The sequence below is a fragment of the Macrobrachium nipponense genome, chromosome 3 (genome assembly GCF_015104395.2).
Source record: "Macrobrachium nipponense isolate FS-2020 chromosome 3, ASM1510439v2, whole genome shotgun sequence".
In the NCBI taxonomy this organism is placed as follows: Eukaryota; Metazoa; Arthropoda; class Malacostraca; order Decapoda; family Palaemonidae; genus Macrobrachium; species Macrobrachium nipponense.
In genome coordinates, this window is record NC_087202.1 from 123416234 (window position 1) to 123439308 (window position 23075).

Below are 23075 nucleotides of genomic sequence, written 5' to 3' on the forward strand. Positions count from 1 at the left end.
ATTCTGGTAGCCTTAGATAGCTCCTTTACCAACCCAAAAGCAATGAGTATTTAATTTTACCCCTATTTCTTTTAGTAATAGTATTTTTATCATTAAGTATTCAGAAGATGAACCCCTATCCATGTGGGACAAGCCCACCGACCAGAAATTCAAGCAACCAAAGAAGTAACAGAAGTTAATCTGAAATACAGAAAGAGATCAGCTATTAGAAAACCAGGTAAATAAGTAAATGAATAAATTAATAAATAAATAAATGAATAACAACATACGTGAAGCACTGAAATACAAGAACTTAATCAGGATAGCAGCAATCTTTGCTCATTTCCAATCCGCTCCAGTGTCATCAATGAACTGTTTGGTGTCTAGACGCAGGAGATTCACACACACAACACATAGCGATGCTTTTATTAAATCCGTAATAAATACAAAGGAAAAGACAAGTTCATTCAGAACTTTGCCTGAAACTGACTTAATATCCTCAGCCCCTTCTCAGGACTAAATATACAGGTTGTGGAGTTCTGGAGTGGACGTCACACAGAGAGTATTTTCGACAGGTCATGGTAACTGGAGAGAGAGACACTCGAAACCATAGTAGATGCACAGGTGATGTGAACCTGCTATAGTGCCTGGAGTTGTAGTCGTTGGAGGGAAATCTAACCTAAGCTGTTACCTATCTTCTAATCTGATCTCGTTCCTCCTCCCAGGGTGATAGTATGGGCGGGAGGCATGACAACCCATCACCCTGCAAACCTGTTTGTCCACCCCAGGTGAGAGGGGGATAAGTAGGGGAACGAGAAGGTAAGGGAGTCATCCACCCTCCTCCTGCAAACCTGTCTGTCCGTCCCGGGTGGGGCATGGGTCGTACAAGCGACAGAATAAAGGGGTTGCGGGGGTAAGGGCAGGGGGGGGGGAGGCGAATACATAAAACTAGAAATAAAAAACTATCATACAACAATTGAAGAATGAAGGGGGGATATGTAAAACTTGCATCTAAAATTCTGTATTGTTTCTCGGTCGTAGAAAAATATAATGGTAGACGCATAGCTGCGTTTGTCTAGGTGTGGGGGTAGGGGGGGCGGCCTGGCCTCTTCCATACACGACGTAAATACAAAAAAAAATCTCAGTAAGAAATTAAATGCTTATGACATTATATGCTAAACGTAATGGTCATAACTGAAGAGAACAACACTGGGACAACAATCTGTATTCATGTATATTCTGTAACACATGAAATCAACAGAAAATGGCTACTTAAGACACTGATAACAATCACATAAACACTTATCTTTATCTTAATTTACGTTCACAATAACATAAAACAAGAAAATTGTGATCTAACATCAAGGTGTACCATTGTTATCTGTAGCGAATGTTAGTGCGTACCACCCGGCAATTCTACCATATATACAAAATATACATTCCAAATAACATCAGTATAAAAAAATGTGACTAAATGAAAACTATGAACATCTATCTACACTTTTAACTGTGACCAGCTACAGGCATCCTTTTATTCGGAGCTACTAGTACTACTACCCTCGGAGGTCAAAGATATCGTCTATTGGTGTCATTTGTCGACCACACAATAAAGAAATGGGTTTAGATAATACTTTGAACCCGGAGGGGCTATAGTACTAAAAACACGGCGTCCCTTCATGCATACGCAAAGTATAGATGAATCCCAGGGGCTTTTCTATCTCGCGTAGGCCTAGAATTATCTGGATAGCATTGCAGCATCACTCCACAGCCGTTCGTCTTCATAACTTACAACTCGGGCTACTAACAACTCTAGCCCGTTCTGAATCGACATTCCTAACAAAACGCTTTTCGGGTATCTTCCACTCCTGCACAAACCACCTAAAAATAAAATGAAAAAAAAGGAGCTGCCCTAAAAGATTAAAAATAAATCAGTTCGCTAAGATCCACAGTACAAAAACATTCATTCACTCTCTCCTTACTATAGAAAAAAAGTACAGCTGACAAATCTTGGACCTTTTAAATGCATTATGGCTTACAAGAGATTCCGTTGTCTCACTCTCTCGAGTGAATTCGCTTTTTTAAAAATTATTATTATTTTATTTAGAGTTTGTAGCGCACGTTCTTGCTCCTGCAGAGTATGATGGTACTAGTCATCACAAAGAGCTCGATCAATATAACGCCTCCGATCACGCCCCATATGATGGCTCCGTAGTCGAAGATCTGTTGCAGAAGCATTTGGACACAACCCTGAAATCAATATTATTATTATTATATTATTATTATCATTATTACTACTATCATTATTCAGTAGATTAAACCAATTCATTTGAAACAAGCCCACCACCAAAGGGGCCACTGACTTTGAAATTCAAGCTTCCACAGAATATTCTGGTGTTCACTTTTTTATGTTTCATTAGAGAAAATATACAATATTTTACAATTTTAATGATATTTCATGCAGAATGTATCAAAGTTGACTTAAATTTACCGGAATTTAACCACAATTTTGGCTTGTAAATTTCTATGTAAAGGTATCATTGTTAATATTTTTTTTGTAGTGACCCACTTAAGATCTTATCATATACATCTAAGAGGAAGTAAAGTGAAATACAGAAAAAAAGAGATCCCGAGATCCCCACTCATCAAAAAGGAAAAATAAATGAATTAATAAAGGTCGCTTGGTAGATTCTGTACTTAGCAATAAGACTAAAATCGTTGTGTTGAAAGTTCGGTTGCCAGATTAAGATATAGAAGTGAAAAAGATGTAATTGCAAAATTATTTAAATTTCTAAAGGGAAAAAAGTGTGTAATTACGAAACTGTCTAAAATTCTCAAGTCTCTGCTAGCGAATTTATATAGGTCTATCGAACGAGCCCCTTTCTGAGAATTCTACGGCACCTCGGAGCACTGAGGTTCATCTACCTTTACCCTGTTACTTTACTGTTCGTTATCCGTTCTTCAAACCCATCTTATCTCACCTCCTGGTAGACAGAGCCTTCGAGAATGACTGTGGGTACACGGCGCGCCACCTCGCACACATCAGTTTCGTTGCTGATGCAACAAGACGCTGGGACGAGGTACTCCTCTCCACCAAGGGTACCATTCCCTCCGTTGAAAGCAGAAACTTGCCAGTCGTTGGGACCGTTCGAGCCACAGCACTTGAACTGAAAGGACAGCCAATGTTTTAAAAAAGAAGTCATGATTACAGCAATCCTACAGTTTTATAAGAAAAAGGAGCAGCATATGGGTTTAGTGATTGGATTTGAATTTAACCAAAGATTACAGTATAAAAGAATTGCATTCCACTGCAGTATTATGCTTTGAAAGTATTCCTTCAGGTAAGACAACACACTGAGTCCAGGCACCCTCCAACAGCGATATTATAGGGTTAAGCTTCATGGATGAATCCCATTTGGCAAAAAAAACAAAAAAAACAAAAACGTGAAGATTGAAAATTAATTTACCAAATCAAAACAAGGCAAATGTAGTCAGGGGGAAGGCAAATATTAGCACAACAGAATCCCTGATGTCTGCTGCCATTCTCCGCCCAAGAAAGGATCTTAGCCTTCTTTGCTTTGCGAAAGTAAGCTAATGAACTTTCTAGATGTTTACTAAGCCGCGTTATACATACTGTCACTTGAAGATAGTAAACAACATCCAGGACACTGAAAGCAGTGTAGACAGATCAAAAGTTGTCGTCAGTAATTTTTCTATGCAAATGTTTGTTTGGCTGGTGAAGAATTGTTGTATCACATTGATTCACATTACCTCTGAAGAACTCAGCCAGAATCAGGTCCAATAGAGATTTCATGGCCTCTAGATGCAAAAAGACCAGCATGTACAAATTATTTATCAGAGATTCCAGTGTTTTCTTTGTTTCTTTGGTGTACTTTCAAGATAAATAATAACTTTAGCACGTTGAAGGAACCCAGTGGCTATTTTCCCTGTGCTATTTAATGGAAACATTGGGTAATTTTTGTGTCTATCGAAAGTAAAACCACAGGACTTTTTCAAGAAACGACAGGAAATGACGAATGTCCGCGGAATGCTCCCCAAGAAGTTAATTCCCCTATATTGTGACTATGTCATCAAATAGAAATCTTTTTGCCTTTAGGCGTGATAATAGCAACCTTGGAAAGTGTTCTAATATTTTTATTAGCAAAAGGTAACTACTGTTAGTTCATGATTTTGAAGTGATGCTTGTCCCGTCAGATACAATCTCATATTAAGGACGGACTCCGATGTATACAATTCAATTTTGCATTGTGGGTTTTGTTTTAGTACACGGGGACATATCATCGATTGTAGGTCACCTTCTAGATATGTATATACATTGCTTGGTATGCGCAGACCAGTAATCCAACTAAACCTGTTCTGAGCGCCAAGCAACGTGCATTTGCATTCGCTAGTACTAAAAGGTATGTACCATATTCCCGTGATGTTTTCGTCTTTCATACTTTTCTATCTCCAAGTTCCTCTCACTTTCAATGCCAGAGGAACCATAGACGGAATAATTAGCTTCCCATTCAAGCAAGACTTAAGCAAACCGCCAATAAGTGGGACCCAACGTAGACAGAAATAGACCAACATTTTGAGCAGATGATTTTTAGAAAAGACCCTGTGATATGTTCCTTCGTTTTCCACCTATACTTACCATGCTGACGAGCTCTCAAAGATATTACACAGTTATCTAATCCCGAAATAATTAACTTTCTTGATATCGGTCTAGAGACTCTAGACGCACACGAAAAACCAGTCAGACACAAGGCACAAAGTAACAGATATCAGCAGCGTCCTAAAGCCCCGATGCGGGTTTTAAGGTAACAGGAGCTGATGGAATCAATTTCATCGCATCCTGCTTTCTCATGCCTCTCTGTGCACGTAGGGAGGGCACGAAAGGAACACCTGCTTGCGCAAGATGGCCATGTTGGTGCTTTTGGCGGGAAAGGAACCCACCCTGTTAAGCACCAAACCATTCTGAATTCTACCTTCACACACACACACACAAACAAACAAACAAAGAGAGAAGTACTGAAAAAGAAGGGCTTTCACATTAAAAGTTACGCGAGAATGCAAACAAGATAAAGACGAATAAGGAAGCTTTTGTGGATTGTGAAGTGGGTGACGTTTTCCGCTCTGAGTTTCATCCACGAAATTCACTTTTTTGAGATGTACAGACGTTTAGACATACACTCACCCACCTAAACACACACACACAATATATATATATATATATATATATATATATATATATATATATATATATATATATGTATATATATATTTACTAACAAACTGACATTAACGAATAATCCATAAATTGCAACAGTTTACAGAGAGAGAGAGAGAGAGAGAGAGAGAGAGAGAGAGAGAGAGAGAGAGAGAGAGAGAGAGAGAGTTGCCTCACAAATCATCGTCATTCTCACCAACTTGATCAATTCGAGCACTTCATTATTATGACTGTCCCAGTCATATTCCAGACACAACTCCAAGTGGCCGAAGCCCTGGAAAGATCTAGTTCTGACTGAGGGAGTCGGACGAGTAGAAGATGATTCGTGTTGCATCTCCTGGAGACCTTGGCTGGTATATCTGGTTTTTCCCAGGGCCTTGGGGCGAATACATGTGTACCCGCCTGCCTTACGGACATTCCTTGTGCCTGCTCTCTCTCTCTCTCTCTCTCTCTCTCTCTCTCTCTCTCTCTCTCTCTCTCTCAGTATTCTTTATCACGATATAAGCTACCGTTCCATGGAAATATCTACATGAATTGAACGATATCAACAGAATAATGCTACTATGTATAAGACTAGCCTTGGGATCCCACAAGGTGGTGTAAGTGACCGCTACAAGTTCAGCCCAGTGGAAACTGGTTCCGAACGTCTCAACTTCCTATCATAATGCACGCACAGGTATTCGTACGTCAATAATATATATCCAAGAATCACGTCAAAGATGTGTTTTACTTCAACAGTATGGAACCGCCTGTTGGCCTTACCTTCGACTGCATGAAATCCAGAGCAGTGGTTTTGCGCAAATACTCCGGCGTCCCGTAGTCGATCTCAATAAATTTGGCTAACGAGTCCTTAGCGCGATCCGTGACTTGGTCCTCGTCGATGTAGAGCCAGACGCCGGCAGCGATCTGACCCAGAAACACGGTCAGCATCAGGGCGAAGAACTGTTGGGGGAGGAATGGCGTGAGTTAGCATCTGTCAAAATATTTGAAAATTGTGATCTAGTTTTTATAAGGTATATAGTCAGTTTATGAATGTTATTTAACACGCCCTCGGTAGGTATAAATGGAAGATAATGCTTTTTTTTTGGGGGGGTGGCCATTGAAACGACTTTTTTGGGATGGTTAATTATCTCTCAAAGTTTTTACCAAGGCTATCAGAAATAAGTCAGACATTAAGAAATCTGGAAAAGAATGTTGAAGCTTCCTTGCTTGAAATATGTTGACAGTAATTGTAAAGAGTCCTTTTTTTTTTTTTTTTTTTTTTTTTTTTTTTTTTTTTTTTGCAGCGTTACACTTTGATCAATATCTTTATGGCAAAGACGTTATCGTAGCAACTGACCACAAACCGTTGTCGAGTACTTTCAAGAAACCATTACTGAAATGTCCTGAGAGTTTACGAAGCATGACATTGCAGTTGCATAAATTTAATTTAAATGTTAAGTATAAACCAGGTCGTAAAATGTATACAGCAGTACACTGAGTAGAGAATTTTTGTCGAATACATTTTAAGGTACTGATAAATTTGACGTCATGGCAGGTGGGCAGATCTAAAGAATGATGTTTCGTCTTGTGCTATGTATAATAAGTGTTTGGTAGTAGACACACCAAGGAATCCTTGAATTCACATGATTTTGCTTCTAGGCCTCCATTGGTCTAAAATTGGAATGGATGTTTTTAGTGTTTTGTTAGATTACATCTCATCATCCCCTTACCGCCACCAGTCAAATGGCAAAAATACTGCAAGTGAAGGGTTCTACTCTTCACCTGCTCAAGGATTCTATGGTAGAAGAACTGGAAGTCTAATCGCCTATCAGAGACAATTGATTCAAGCACAATATGTGAATATTGTAATCTAGTTTTTCTGTTGTTTGTGTTTTGGTAAGTCACGTGACCAGGGTATCTCTCGGGTCTGTCCCGCTCTCCATAATGTTGGCTAGTCCTCACTGTTTACTTGGTGATCTGTTCAATAAATTGATATTAATTACCCTCAGCTTGTAAATAAAGCACCAAGGTTTATAGGGAACAGTCGGTTATAGTACTATAACGTTGCTGCCATCCGCACCAGTTTTGTGATATCACACGATTGTCACTTTAAAACATTCAATTGACATTTTTTTCTTATTTACTTCTAAAGTTGACTTAAAAATATAAGATGTCTTCACTCTCATCATGCTGGTAATGATTTAATACAATTTCAAAATACGTCATTCTGTATTCAATTACATAAAAAAAAAAACTAGTAGGTTTTAATGTCAATAATATACGAGAATCATGCGCGGTACCATATGATTTTATTATTATGATTTTATTATGCTTTGAGCTTGTGTTTGTAAAATAAGACTATTCGTGAAATACACTTTTAACAGACTTAAAAGTAACAACATACAAGGAGTCAAATCCGTAGGTGTGGCCGTTTATAAAATAATACAGTATGGACAGAACAAGAAAAATAGAAACACAAGTTGGCTTCCAAGAGTCGAAGGCAAGTCAGTGGTTCGGTGGAGTTGGAAAAATGAACCAACTTTTGGTAATGGCGTTTTTGACATCTTGAAAACAAGGTACGAGATAGTTATGAAAAAGGGCAGACGAGGCCTGATAATGCTTTGGCATCAAAATCAAAAGATGATCCGAAAATGTTGGGTGTTATTTTGGCTTGTCATCCACGCGTCACCTACTCCGAGGTGGTAGTACTAAGCATGTCGGAAGCTCCTAGGGAGGCCATGTTTAGTACAAACACCTCAGGAATCGAAATATTATTAGAATACACTCATTTCTACATGGGGAGGTCGACTAATTATATTACTAAATGATATGTTCATGCAGCCGACTATACTTCACATTTACCATGCGGAGTTTGGGCATGGTACTAGCGAGTGGTAGGATGAGAAACAATATCAACCTTAATTGTATTTTTATATTAGCGATTGTTGTGTAAAACGAAGAAAACCATACATTTTATTATTTCTATTATTATTTAGTGGTGTTGGCAGAGCAATGTGAATTATCTATATCTGGTAAACAGAAAGAAATGTTCAGAGCGGTGAAAACGACCGTTAAGGCGCCTGCACCCAGACTATCAGAGACTATTAGACCGAGTTTTTGTTAACCACAATAATCCTTAAGCGGCGGTGAAATCCCTCGTTTTCTGTTCTCTCTCTCTCTCTCTCTCTCTCTCTCTCTCTCTCTCTCTCTCTCTCAAGAATGTGCCTTAGCACTGCACCTTGCATATTCTTCTTCATCTTTTGATGATTTGAATAGAGTAGAATTTTGAACCAAATGCCAAGCACCGGCACCTATGAGGTCAATCAGCGCTGCAACGGAAATCGTCAGCAAAAAGGTTTGAAAAGTGCAACAGGATGGAAACCTCACAAAGCATTTGCACAAAGCAAGATGGAAGAAAGCGAATATGAAAGGAGGTACAGTAAAAAAAAAAAAAGGAAGAAAGGGGTTGCATGAAGCTATAATGAAGCCTATAAGGAAGGCACGCTGCAGAGAACCTTAAGTAATGCCTACAGTGCACCGCATGAGGAGGTGCACTGACGACACTGTGACGAGTTTCGAGTTTAGGAAATGTACATGAAATATTTCCAAAAATGCACTATATTTTTGTTGTAAGATTTACAGGGATAAATTCTTGAATACCACCTTGTTCAATTTTAAATATAATACTAAAAAAGACCGGAATAGTGCTATAATAATGGATACTGGATATATATATTTTATATATATATATTAATATAATATATATATTATATATATATATATATATTATATATATAGATATATATATATGTGAATAATTAATATATATTATAATGCGTTTGGGATTATTAAGAACAACAAATACACAAAGAGGAAACTGTTATATAAGAAACTTATATATAGACAAAATGAAAATGTATTCAGTAAAACCTATATTGATTGTTTTTTATTTTTGTTCTAATCCATAATAACTTGTAAATATTTAAGGTTAGTATAACTTTGTAATATATTGGTAATATCCTACTTGTTATGTGAATGAAATGTAACATTTTTCTAATCTCAGTGCGTCAAAGAAGGCGCAGAAGTACAAATGGCGGGAGACAGCTTTTTAAACAATTCATTCTTCACCCGTTGGCTGACTTCACGGCAAATAACAACTCTCGCTTGCTGCTCGATGATGGGTGACTCAACGGCACGCGTTTCTTCTTCTTCTTCTTCTTCTTCTTCTTCTTCTTCTTCTGTCCACCGACAAAACTAGATCGTATCTCCTAAATTTTTTAGAAGCAGTCGTTCTAACGTGCGTGATATAAAAACGACCTCATCTTTAGGCCTGATTTCCAAATTTAATGAGCATTTTTTCATCTCCCGTTGAGGCTTTATATATAAACACCTCCTCATGACTTTATCCTTGGCGAGTGCTTTTTCGTTAGACTCAGTCATGAAGTATTTTCTCTCGTAATTCAGGAGACAGTGAAATCTAGCGTCCATTCACAGTTGGTCGAGTATTCCCCCCGCCTCTTTGAAGGCATCTTTCGCGTTAAAGGTTGTTTTCTTTTGCTGAGCAGTTTGGGTTGGGTGTTTATTATCTAGACCGAGGTTCGTCCCAGTAGAGAGCAACATTTTGTCTTCCTCTTTCGTGGGTTCAGTAGACATCGAAGTTTGTTAGGCCATGAACTTTCACAATGCATACACACACGTTGAGAAGAAAATTCGGTAAGGTAAAAGTTCGTTACTTCGAAATGTCACAAGTATTACAACCATCCTCTCTCTCTCTCTCTCTCTCTCTCTCTCTCTCTCTCTCTCTCTCTCTCTCTCTCGTGGGATGATGCACATTCAGGGCACCAGGGTAGCAGTCAATGATTCCCGGCATTACAAAAAAAAAAAGAGAGAGGAGAGAAACTCACACCAACAGGACATGTATGTGGGCTCTTGTCGTTTGACGTCCACAAGGTATTATATCCCAAGAAGTTCTTGCAGATGAAAACAGAGCAAACTCCAAAAGCTTGTGAAAAGGTTCACGCATGAAACAGTGTTCAGTGGTGAAGGATCGAGTAGCTACACAGGTGCCAGAGTTGCAACAGAGGTCGTTCTTCTTATTCGGGATACTTGTTACAATTCCACATCGTTTGACTATACTCGCTGCTAATCATGGCCGTCACCCTTCTAATCGTCCGCTACTTTTGGCTTTTGCTATCTACGCCACAACTCCTCGGAGGTGCTAGTAATAAACACCGCGTGGTAAATGTGAAGTAGATATTGTTTATTAATATAATTTGTGGACCATACAATATAGAAATGGGTTTATATAATACTTTGAACCCATAGGGGCTATATAGTACTAAACAAGGCGTCCCAAGGAGCTTCCGCCATGTTTAGTACTATTTTTATAGCACCTCAGAGCATGTAGTATACTAGGTGACGCGTAGATAACAACCCAAAGTAGCATCCTGTTTTGCATGAAGCCGAATCTCGTGCTAGATTAAATGGGCATTGATGCTAATATCTACGGCATCAGAATTTTAAGGTGTTGGACATTGTTGGTAAACTCTGGTTTTAATCAATGTCAGCAGAGATTTAAGTGCTAAATCTGGCAAAGTCTTAATATTGGTTAATCGGTTTGCATTCCAGTTATGGGAGTTAAAACGTTAATCTATTAGAAATCATTCCTGCTCTGTATGCAAATGAACTGAGTCATTATTAAAAACAAACAGCCGCTCCAAATGACATAGTACTATGTCCCTAAAATCAACCATTATCATATTCAGTAATGAGACACTCTCTCTCTCTCTCTCTCTCTCTCTCTCTCTCTCTCTCTCTCTCTCTCTCTCTGTCACTTACTGTAGCGAGCATTCTGGAATTCTTCTTGTTGACAGAACAGCAGCCGAGGAATCCCAGGAGAAATTTGACGGCTCCGAGGGCCATCAAGAAGTACAGGACGTAGTTGAAGCCCTCCGTGTCCGCGAACACGTTCCCCATGCGGGCGCCGTGCAGGAACGCCCACAGTGAGCCCGTTAGCATCGTCAGACCCAAAATCTGGAAGGAGAAGGGAGCAGATTTAACATGGCTTTGTTAAAATAACAGGTCTCTTAGTCTAAAGTTGATGTGTATTTAAAGGAACAACTGTCTTAGTCTAAAGCTAGTGATTTTAAAGAAACAGCTGCCTTAGTCTAAAGCTAATGTGTATTTAAAGGAACAGCTCCCTTAGTCTGTAGTGTGTATTCAAAGGAACAGCTCTCTTAGTCTAAAGCTAGTGATTTTAAAGGAACAGCTGCCTTAGTCTAAAGTTAATGTGTATTTAAAGGAACAGCTGTCTTAGTCTAAAGCTAAGTGCATTTAAAGGAACAGCTGTCTTGGTCTAAAGTTAATGTGTATTTAAAGGAACAGCTGCCTTAGTCTAAACCTAGTGTGTATTTAAAGGAACAACTGTCTTAGTCTAAAGTTAATGTGTATTTAAAGGAACAGCTGTCTTGGTCTAAAGTTAATGTGTATTTAAAGAAATAGCTCCCTTAGTCTAAAGCTAGTGTGTATTTTAAGGAACAGCTCTCTTAATCTAAAGCTAGTCTGAATTTAAAGGAACAGCTTTCTTAGTCTAAAGTTAAATGTGTATTTGAAGGTACAGCTCTTAGTCTAAAGTTACTGTGCATTTAAAGGAAAAGCTTTCTTAGTCTAAAGACTAGTGTGTATTTAAAGAAACAGCTTTCTTGGTCTAAAGTTAAGTGTATTTAAAGGAACAGCTCTCTTAGTCTAAAATTAATGTGTATTTAAAGAACACCTCTCTTAGTTAAAGCAAAGCTAGTGGTTTTTAAGGAACAGCTCCCTTAGTCTAAAGCTAGTCTGAAATTGAAGGAAGAGCTCTCTTAGTCTAAAGCTGATGTGTTTACTTAAAGGAACAGAAAACATCGACTCTTAACGATAACCAATTAACTTGAGAAAGTAAACCTTGCCAAATGTGTTAGGTGAATCATGTTTAACGGATAAATTAAACGTCCTGGAAGCGGTTACTTCATAGAACTACCTCCACTAGCCCTGCCACTAGCCAACATCAAAGAGAAAACAAACACGAACCAAACACACATAATGAGCGCAAATAAACACCCTCTTATGGTCATACAAAAATGGCCCTCGCATACCTGCGCATTGGAATCCATCAACAGAAAAACATATCCAACTCTCTCTCTCTCTCTCTCTCTCTCTCTCTCTCTCTCTCTCTCTCTCTCTCGTTTGTGTCGCTACCCTTGAACGATTAAAATGTGTGCCAGCCTAAAGGGGTCAAGTGTCCGCGCCAGACCTTCGGATCGCAGGGTTGGCAGATTTCGAAAAACATGCAAAACCGCTTTTTCTTTTTTTTTTCAATTCTTGGGAAGAAAGTGGCCCGAGCTCGAGGCAGCTTACCTTGAATGGAAAACTCTTGATAAGGATTTGGCAATAAAATGTCAAGTAGTATATTCGGTGCCCTTCGAAACTTCATGACAATTTTTCACAATGGAGACAGACACACTCTCGAAGAGAGAGAGAGAGAGAGAGAGAGAGAGAGAGAGCAGACCGACATGCACAGACAGATTATGGGGCAGTTTTCTTAAAGGCTTGTGGTTTGTTAGAATACAGTGGATGGCTGTTCTTCTGACAGACAGGTGTCCACGCGTAGCAAAAGGCCTGATGTCATGGAAATTCAACAATTATGGATGTAGTACGTAAACACTTTCACTTGCTGTGTAAAAAGCACTGCAGTCCCTTCCCTGCATGTTCTCAGAAATCGTAATTAATGGATATAAAGTACCATAGGTTCTTTTAATGGCCGTCACAACTGCTGGAATGTACGTGTCCGCTCCTGCTAGACCTATGTACACACCTCTTTCTTGACAAGAACTTGTGCGTCAAGAAGGCATTTTCCCTGGGAGTTATTAGCTGTAAACGGTGCAGTTGAACTCTGTAGCAAGTTGCAGAATTTGAACGTCCTTTCTATTTTACGATCTGTCTCATACATCTCACGTTGCTTGATTCGCCCCATTCATTAACACGAAGCCCTACGCTTCATTTCCGCCTCCTTCCCCCCCCCAACAACCCCACCCTTCTGTATTCACGACTATCTGAAGTCTCTTTCATTCGTCTCTTCCTTTTTTATATACATATTTTTTTTTTTCCTGGTTGTCTTCGCGCGTACTTCCCTGCCATTTGTTGTTCAACGAATTTCCACTTGTCGTTTCACCGCCGCGCCGTCTTTTACATCAAGGAAGGGTTCTGACACGCATACCGAAGTGTCACAAAAACATCCACGTGGCACACGCATCTCTCTCTCTCTCTCTCTCTCTCCTTGGTCATAATTTACTCTCATCCCTCTGTGTTTTTTGCGCCTTTATTTCTGTACGCTCTATCGTAGAAGTAAAAAAAATAGCCATGTTTACCGGATGGCTTGCGTTGGTAGCCACTCATACAGTATACATACATACATACATACATATATATATATATATATATATATATATATATATATATATATATATATATATATATATATATCAGATCACCCACAAACAAACGCAGCCATCATCGCGCAGGCGCGGTCCCAGACGCTTTCTTTCTTTTTGATGACTAACGAGCGAGCCAAGACTAGTACTAAGAGACTTGTGCTCTTCTATAAATATTTGAGTTCAGAGAAACGCCCCTATGTTTGCGCAGACAGATCAAAGGGCGGTCAGAAATATCCTCCCGACGCAGGGGTGGAGAAGGAGAAGGACGAGACACTGATGTACTACTTCTCTACTACCTCCTGTCTGCTTACTTTTTATCTTGACTTTTAGTGTTGCCTACGAGCCTTCAAATGTGGAGGATGCGATGGCGAAAAAGGTCGATAAAAAACTTCGCATCACTTTCTCGATGTGGCTGACGGCGAGAGAGAGAGAGAGAGAAGAGATAGACTTCCACCTTACGAGCGGTGGAATGTCTCCTTGTTTTACTGTATATGCTGGGGCTTGAGCAGACAGGCGTCGTTAAGAATTTTAGAATGATTACGGAGAAACGGAGAGAAATAAGACAAGTTGGCAGCTGCCTGTGCAACCGTTGTTGCTGGTTGGGTGCTTGGTAAGAAACAGCTTAATCTTGAGAATAAGCTAAACCATTCTCTCTCTCTCTCTCTCTCTCTCTGTATCAATGGATCTCACGAAGACATACGCCTAGTGCCCCTTGTAGGAGAGGTACTATAGTGCATTTCATGCAGCGCACTGTAGGCATTACTTAAGGGGTTCTCTTTCTCGTCCCTTCCTTAGACGCATAACTGCAACCCCTTTCATTCCTTTTACTTTACCTTTGTTCATATTCTCTTTAACAGCTTTGAGGTTTTCCTCCTGTTACACCATTCAAACCTTATTAGTCAGTTTGCGTTTCAGCGTTGAATGACGTCATAGGCCTCAGTGCTTGGCCTATGGCCTCAACTCTATATTCTGTTTATTCTATTCCTGATGCCCTTTGTTCAGCAAAAGTCGGTTTCCATTCAAAAAGCCCAAAGTGAGTCTAGTGTCTACTCTACTATTATAGTTGACGGTGGCATCATATACGCGCGCAATACAGAACCGCTGACAAAAGGCCAAGCACGCACAGCACCGTCACTCATCATTTTCACTGGACCTGGTTGAAATCAACGAGCCACTTCGGGCGGGAAGGAAAGTGAAAACAGCCGCACACTTATCTGCAGGAACTTGAAAAAAAAATAATTAAAAAAAATAACAATAAAAAACTTGGTGGCTCTGAAAGAGTAAGTGTTGCGGGTTTACTGTTCCACTGCCTGGAGACGAGAGATGGCGGCAACAACTGCACCTCACGCGGTGCACCGTAGGCATTACTTAAGGGTCTTTGCAGCGTCCCTTCTTAGGCCCCTAGCTGCTGCAACAACTTTCATTCATTTTACTGTACCTCCGTTCATATTCTTTTCCTTCCATCTGGCTCTCCACCTTCCCTAACAATTGTTTCATAGTGCCATTGCTTTGAGGCTCCCCTATGAATCAACTGTTAGGAGAGGGGTGAGGAAAGTACGATGGAGATTACGCAATATAGGATTCCTATAAAGTACTAAACACGGCGTGGCGCCTACGAGGAGCTTCCGCCATGTTTGGTACTGGCACGGTCCTCTGAGTATGGATACCGGGTTAGTTGGTATATATCATTTATGTCTAAACCAAGAAAGCGTTTGTGCCACCAACGTCACGATTTTATGGCCCAGGGAAGGAGAGCAGAAGCCTTCATTGCCTTTAATCATACGTGAGATTGTCAGCCATCTTTTATTTTCCGTTTGGTTGATATTTTGTTCAATTTTTCGCTGGCGTAGATGGAAATGGAATGCAATATTTAGGTCAAAGGCCTAGCGCTAAGACCCACGAGGTCATTCGGTGCTGAAGGGGACACAGAATAAAAAGTTTGAATGTGTAACAGGAGAGAAACCTCAAAGCAGTTGCACTATGAAAACGATTGTTAGCAGAGGGTAAAAAGAAAGATGTAAGGAGAATATGAACGGAGGTACAGTAAAAGGAATGAAAGAGGTTGCACCTAGCGTCCCTCTGGGTGCTGCAGAGAACCTATTGTATTATTTGAGATAGAAAATCAACAAATGCTAAAAAAAGACAGAACTGAAGTCAGCGTGACGTTCTGAAAAATATAGCCAGAACCTAAATATTTCGATACTTGCATTTGCCTTAATACTTTACCGACGAACAGGAATATAGCTATTTTTATTCTTCTTCTTTTTTGTGTGGGTGGGGGGATCGTATTGCACGACCTCTGACACCCTTTCTTTGTAAGACAAGGTCTCAATGAATTCTTCCCTTGCAATCAGTGGCGCAAAAACGAGCAGCAGGTGTTCGTCTGTTTATACCTGCAGCCCTTGCGAGTGACCTATTGTCCTCATATTCTCTCTCTCTCTCTCTCTCTCTTCTCCTCTCTCTCTCTCTCTCTCTCTCTGTATCATGATTATAACTACCATGAGCCTGAACATGTATGGCTTAGAAACACGACGATTGCGAAGGCAACTAATAGAAACATTCAGAATCTGAAAGGGAAAACAAAAGTAGACAGTAACCTATTTACGTTAAACGAAAACCAGACAAGAAATAATGGGTGGAACCAACAGCTGAAGAGATACAACACATCCCATTGTGGGAACTTCTTCACATACAAGATATGTGACACAAGGAATAAACTGCCACCATAAGTTGTAAACAGTGTAGAAGAGTTTAAAAGAAAGCTATACAAAATCATTAGGACACTGAATGCACAGTAAAACCTGCTCCTAGAGATAAGTGAGCACACGATGTCTCCTCGGATAGACTCATATGTCTTTGGGACATCATAATCCTTGTAACTCCTTGTAATTCATCATAATTTCCATCAAGTCCTCGAAACCACTCTTAGCAACGTCTGAAGTTCAGTCCCATTGCCATAACGCTCACACACACACACACACACACACACCATTGCCTCTTTACTCTTTTAACGATATAGAATTTGCTTCAGTGTAAACACCGATCAAATTTCAGCGGGTAAGGCGCTAAATCAAGTCCCTGTTATTCCTAAACTTGCTTCCCCCTTGTTGGTTGTGTTCTGAGCTCTGATATCGGCTGGAGAAGGAGAAGAAGAAGAAGAAGAAGAAGATAGAAATTACTGTCGTCGCATTGGGCGTGGGTTTGCATACGCTCCGACTCAACAGTCTAGCAGCTCTAGAGAGCTAGGCCAGCGAACATCAAAATGCCCGCTGCGCTGTCTTCCTGAAATTTCACGGTGAAGTCAGTGTCTATAATGGGCTCTGATGTCACCTGAAGTTTCTCTGCCCGTGGTCAGAGAAGTCAAGGAAGTTCCTGCTTCCGCCAACGACGGGGGTTGTACCATTCGTCTATCTATTTATTTATCTTCTCTCTCGCACTTTTATCATGACACGTCAAAGCATTTATCTCGTAGAACTTCCTGTGTTGACGCCTAACCAGTGACTGAACCCGATTCATTTGCAAGTTGTGTGAATAGATGCAGGGACTGGCGTTTTGGGTATATACTTCTTAAATTAATATTAAACAGTAGAAGTCGGGGAGAACAGAACTTTCCTCAGTGATTTACCCTTCCGGAGATCGCATTAGTCAAACTACAACACCGGGTAAAGATACCCTTCTGCCCTTTAAACAAACTATGCTCGGTGTACCCATAATCATAAGAATGAGAGAGAGAGAGAGCTCTCATCGGCTACTGAGAGAGCAAGAAGCGTTAGGTAAACGTACAGAGTTTATTTGTATAAGGAAGATGATCATCCAGGCATAATGCCGAGGGACAACAGAACCTTTACAGGCTTGGCGTTCGTTCTTTAAGGTGCTCGCTTAGCGGAAAAACGTCACGGTACCGTTGCCCAACGGTCATGCCTCTGTTAATTAATTGTTCGTGCCTTTAAAATCATTATGTCTTCAGATATAATCTATATACTATATAAATCTCTTGTTATATAGTAAGAAAATACTGAGAAGATTAAATACTTCGTATCGAAACTTTCGCTTTTATTTAATTGAAGTTACTTTCTTATTTTCCTCCAAATGTCAACCATTACATGGTCACCATTTTCAGGACTCTCAAACGACCCTTGTGTTGAACCAAACTGACCAGAAAGGGTACTTGTCGTGAACCCAAGTGAGCCAGTGAACTGAATTTCATCGAAACGGGACGACTCAACTGAGAGGGGTCAGCGGAGAGAACCCTTCCAGTTAATGTCAATGCCACTTTCTATTCTATTCCCTTTTGCAGAACGCTTCTCGCTCGCTGTTCTTAGTTTAATAATGTTCCTCTTTCGAACTGACAATTAAACCATTCCTGACTGACTAGCTATACTTCTGCACCCAGCAGAAATCCTGTAATGAGCACGACGTCTAAGATCTGACGATCACTGACATATATATCGACATTTGTATTGGAAGATGACGTTATCAAGTTAATTTGTGGGTAATGGGAGCTATTGTAAAGGTCTTTTTGTTGAGGGCAGCTCTTCAGTGGAGAACATGGCCACCAAATAGGAGCTTTGTCAGTATTGACACCAATCTCCCATTGCCATAGGGGTCAAGGATATATATCTATGTATACCCCTGTATTGACCTACGCACTTGGTGACACGTAAAAACAAAGAGAAGAGAGGAGAAGATGGTGCCCTGGGCATTTTCACCTTAAGGGAAGCCCGTCTTATCACTTTTATCCTCCTAAAATATCACGATTCAACAGTTCCATCGAGAAATGGTAACAGCAAGTATGTTTGTCACAGTAGTTTCTCCTCGCATAAGCCACCAGTAGCATCTAAAGTAGTTTATTCAATTAATAGCACATTCACACACAGACATACACACGCACATACATACACACACACGCACATACATACACACTTATCACATCTTCACTCCTCCATTCTCTCATCTTCGAAATTCAAGATTTCGGTGGTCCCATCTTCACGTCACTACTCACCATATTCAGGAAGATGATGAACATCAGGAAGTACCGAAGACAGTAAAAGCAATCCACATTCATGATGATGGATTATGTCGCGGCGACGAAGCAGCAGCAAATGAGGAGAGAGAAAAAAATTGAGAGACGTGAAACTCTTTCCAGAACACACAACAATACCGCCGGCACCGTCCGCCTACCTACACTCGCTTACACCAACTGAGTGAGAGAGAGACGAGTCTCGGCCTCGGCCGCCCTCGAGATTTCGGGGTTGAACAGAACCACTCTCTCTCTCTCTCTCTCTCTCTCTCTCTCTCTACACCAGCACCGGTCCCCCATATCCCATTAACATTGAAAGTTGCCAGAGAGAGAGAGAGAGAATCTTATTAACTCGTTTGGGAGAAGGGTGGGTGTGGGAGAAAGCCGGGTGGATTGTGTGGGAGGGAGCATATAGGTACTACTGTAGACGCAGCCATATTTTGGCAGATAACCAACGCTCATCAATTTGATAAGATGTTCGAGAAGCAGTCAATTTGAAAATTGCCAGGAAAGACCGATTGATAGGCGGGCTTAGTACTATCCATCTTGCGATACACAGCAAAAGCCGGGGAATTATTTATATTTCTGCAAGGAAAAATATGTAGGCCTATCGAGGGAAAGCTTTGTTCAATAAATCAATGTATATTGAAATCTATCTTCGAAAGCAGGTTTGAACAGTGGAATTCAGAAATCGGAATCCTTTCCCCTAGACAGCGTGTAAAGACGCGTCCGAGCTGACATATTGAAATAGACCTGAGACACAAATCGTCGAGAATCCAACGTGATTCACCATCGGCCTACCTGTTGCTGCCTCCGGAGCAATTCAGTTGGCTCGAGAGAGAGATAGAGCGAAGCGCGCTCTCGCTTGCTCGTACTTGCACCATCGGTTGCAAACTTGCAAGAGACTTTGAGGCATTATCGGACAAAGAAAAAGTGTCGGAGTTTATGCTCCACAATCCTATGAGGAAAAATTTTTTTCTACCCGACGAGAACTTGACAGCTTGGCATTTCCGAAAGGTCTTCTCCTCCCAAGTTCTTCATTATGCATCGTGGCTTTACGGCTGATCCCCTTGGGAGGCGCTGAATTATTTACAGTTCAATCGATCGCTGCGACATCACTGATACCCCCAAATATTTGATTTCCCCTGGAAATTCCTGGTTAAAGGACATATTTCGTAGCCTCTTCCAAGTTAAATGACATTTCGAGGTTTTTCAGTTATACACTGATCTGCTACCAAAAGCATAAGAAAGAGGTAGAACTATCAAATCTGTTTTATTCACTCCCTTACTATAATAGCATTTAGGAATTCCGTTATCACATTTTCCTTCGGTCAGGTTCTAAAACTAACTTTTCATATCAGTTTTGCACTGACAGCAGCTAGTTGCATGCTATGCTGAATAAATACAGAAATTAACTCTCTCTCTCTCTCTCTCTCTCTCTCTCTCTCTCTCTCTCCTCTCTCTGAAATAACGGTGAAATTCATTCCTATAACTCAAGCGTCCTCGATACCAGCACCAGCACTGTTCCTAGAGTTCTTAGAACCAAAATGGTGATAGTATTCTTATATATTCAGAATAAAGTTGAACGCCGCACTTCCAAAGGCACCTATAATTATCTCTTTCCGGAATAAGTTCAGCTTTATTATTTGGTGCGAGGAATGATATCGGTTTGTCGAATATCAGGTTGGTGAGGCAGAACCCGCATTACTTTCTTCTTCTTCTTCTTCTTCTTTGCACATTACAGCGATCATGGTGCACCAGCCTGATAGTGAAAGAATTACCGTTGTTGCGTTTTGCTTTTCGTTCTCTCTTCGTTTATTCCTCGTCGGCATTCACTCTAAAGTTGTGTATGTGTATCCGTTTTATTTGTAACCTTTTGCCCGCACGCACAGCGCATGAGTATAGAATATATTGGGACAAAGATACACTGGTGCTAAACGTCTTCTTTATTGATTCATACAAACCTTTGCGATGACGAATCATTGCATAATAGAAGTAACCAGTTAGTAATATCATATTTTAACCCAGTTTATGCAAAATTAACAAGTTACAATTATGTTTTCATTCCAGGATACTTGGGTCTCTCTTCTTGTCGTGTTTGGAAGATATATGTTAATGGAGGATATATGAAGCTTTTTCCAAATACTGTTTATTACATTGCTACGACATTTTATTAATATAAATTATCGACCACGCAATATAGAAATGGGTGTATAGCTATGATACTTTGATCCCCAAGGGGCTAGTACTAAGCACGAGAGTCCCAAGAAGCTTCTATCATGTTTAGTACTAGCCAAGGTATTCTATATACCTTGGTACTAGCACCTCAGAATCCTACGTAGGTGACGCGGAGATAACAAGACAAAGTTGAACAGATTCAGAAATCATGCCGCCATTGAGAGGAAAATATCTTTAAGGGTTGCCTAGGCTTTCTAAATTCTTATCGAGGCTAGAAGGGAGTGGGAGAGCTTTCGGCGACCACCATGAGCGCCTACGGGAGGCAGAGAATAATCAAACATGGTCCTCCCGAGATAGCCAGGCTTGGTGACGCTGTGTGAAAATTGACAAAGGGTACTCAAAGGATTAACCCAAATTACGCCTCGTTCACTTTATGGCTGAAGTTTACATTATCAGGAGAGAAGATGAATGTGAGGGAGTGTCTGACACAAAGACACAAGGAAATACAACGATTAAGAGAGAGAGAAAAGATTCTTTATCCACCACCAAAAAAAAACACGGGTCCCCGATGACTATTTCTTTTTATTACTTTTTTTATTCACTCACGTGACTTACGAGTAAGAAAGACAAAAGCAATAAAGAGCAACACGATGAAGTTTGAAATCATCCTCAAAGCTGTGTCCGACAGGTAGAGAAATCTGGAAGCAATTGTCTTAAAGGCCAAAGAACAGATGTTCCATTCGCTGTCCTCATTGGTTAATCAATTTGCTAACATTTCGGAAAAAAATTCGTCTTTGAAAAAAACGACTGTTTCCCATTCCCTATTTATTCGTATATACCTAAGTTTATTTATATTTAGATCCTGTTTCACCATATTTAGCACAGGACATCAGTGATGAAAATATCGATAATGAAATGAACTTTAAAAGTGTAGCCTATCTTACTGTTGCGTATTTATGAAGACCAGATTAAAAAGTCAGAAATTTACGTAATGTCTACTACATCTTGAGCACCACAGTCCTAGATACAGGATTATCTGGACACCCACGCGCAAGATTGACTCATCATCCAATAAAAGCAGTTGCCGACAAAGGCTTTCGTTTCGCGACCTTGCAATGGAAGAAGAAGAAGAATCTTCGTGGTTTCTGAAACTCTCTTGGGAATTATCGAAACTTTTCGTTATTTATATTCCGATTAACCGACTGAGGACGCAAATCAGCCGCAGGCCTGACATACATTCTGGAATGTCCGTCTATCTCTCTCTCTCTCCTTTCCTGGGACACCACTCCTCCCGCGGTCACGCGACGGTGGTGACGTCACTGAAAGGGCACCGGCTTCCGCCACAGACCGTCTTGTCCATGCATTGGTGGGTGGATGAAACGTCATAGAAGTGACGTCATTGAAGTGATGTCATTGAAGTGACGTCATATGAGTAAATAAACATGACATTCCCTTGCTGACCGGTATTATTTATTTTTTTGTTTCGTGTTCTTGTTAGTGAATTCTGTGGTAAATAGGTTAACGTCATCACAGACTTAGGAGTTGAGTGACTCAGATGGAAGAAAGTATATGAACGGAATCACAATAGCAAGGAATGTAAGAGGCGACGCTGCAAAGCCCCTAAGTTATGCCTACAGTGCACCACCCTATATGGGAATTGATAGATGTGGATGAATGACCTAGAGGGTGGACAAGAGGCTAGTAATAAAAAGATTAGTGAAATAAATACTTATGCAAATAATGAACGAAAATTGATACTTAATTCCAAATACCAGTTCATCGTGAAGAATATATCAAAAAGATTTGCGTCTGTTTTGAGCTACTGTTATGATTTTATGATGAATTGGTATATATTTTTATTTAATAAACCAAATTCTAAATATTTTTGCCCTTATCCTCAGCTTCCTGTGTCAAATTTAGCCTATTCGACGAGGAAAAGTAAACGGAAGAAACTGATGCACTAAACAATAAAAATATGTTGTAATACCTATTCGTCAAAATATGGAAATTGAAATTCCATATGAGTCTAATCATTTCTAATACTCCTGTGTTTGCAGACTAATACCAACATATATTCGACCTTCAAAATGTGAGCAATCTTGATTCACGTATAGCTACGTGCAAATAAGTGGCTGCCTCACTATACGTACTCTGTTTTTTTTTCATCTGTCCACCAGCCTGTGATGTTTACGTATGGTAACACTGCGTCCTGGGCTTT

The 23075-nt window shown here is 40.2% G+C and overlaps 1 protein-coding gene across 1 annotated transcript; it reads right to left on the reverse strand.

Annotated features, from left to right (window-relative positions):
* Nucleotides 1-1836: 1836 nt before the first annotated feature.
* Nucleotides 1837-18862, reverse strand: LOC135222025 (tetraspanin-5-like). The gene is made up of 5 exons (XM_064260151.1): nucleotides 18662-18862; nucleotides 11030-11224; nucleotides 5972-6151; nucleotides 2958-3143; nucleotides 1837-2226 (listed from the first exon to the last, which is right to left on the reverse strand). The coding sequence occupies exons 1-5, from the start codon at nucleotides 18722-18724 to the stop codon at nucleotides 2080-2082; spliced, it is 771 nt and encodes a 256-aa protein (XP_064116221.1). The 5' UTR covers nucleotides 18725-18862; the 3' UTR covers nucleotides 1837-2079.
* Nucleotides 18863-23075: the final 4213 nt, after the last annotated feature.

Bases quoted from the DNA above. Each gene is read 5' to 3' on its own strand.
- LOC135222025 (XM_064260151.1), bottom strand. From the start codon at position 18,724: ATGAATGTGGATTGCTTTTACTGTCTTCGGTACTTCCTGATGTTCATC. The intron at 11,225-18,661 runs GTGAGTAGTGAC...TTCTCCTTCCAG, and splicing joins TCATCATCTTCCTGAATATG to ATTTTGGGTCTGACGATGCT. The intron at 3,144-5,971 runs GTAAGGCCAACA...CTGTCCTTTCAG, and splicing joins TGGATTTCATGCAGTCGAAG to TTCAAGTGCTGTGGCTCGAA.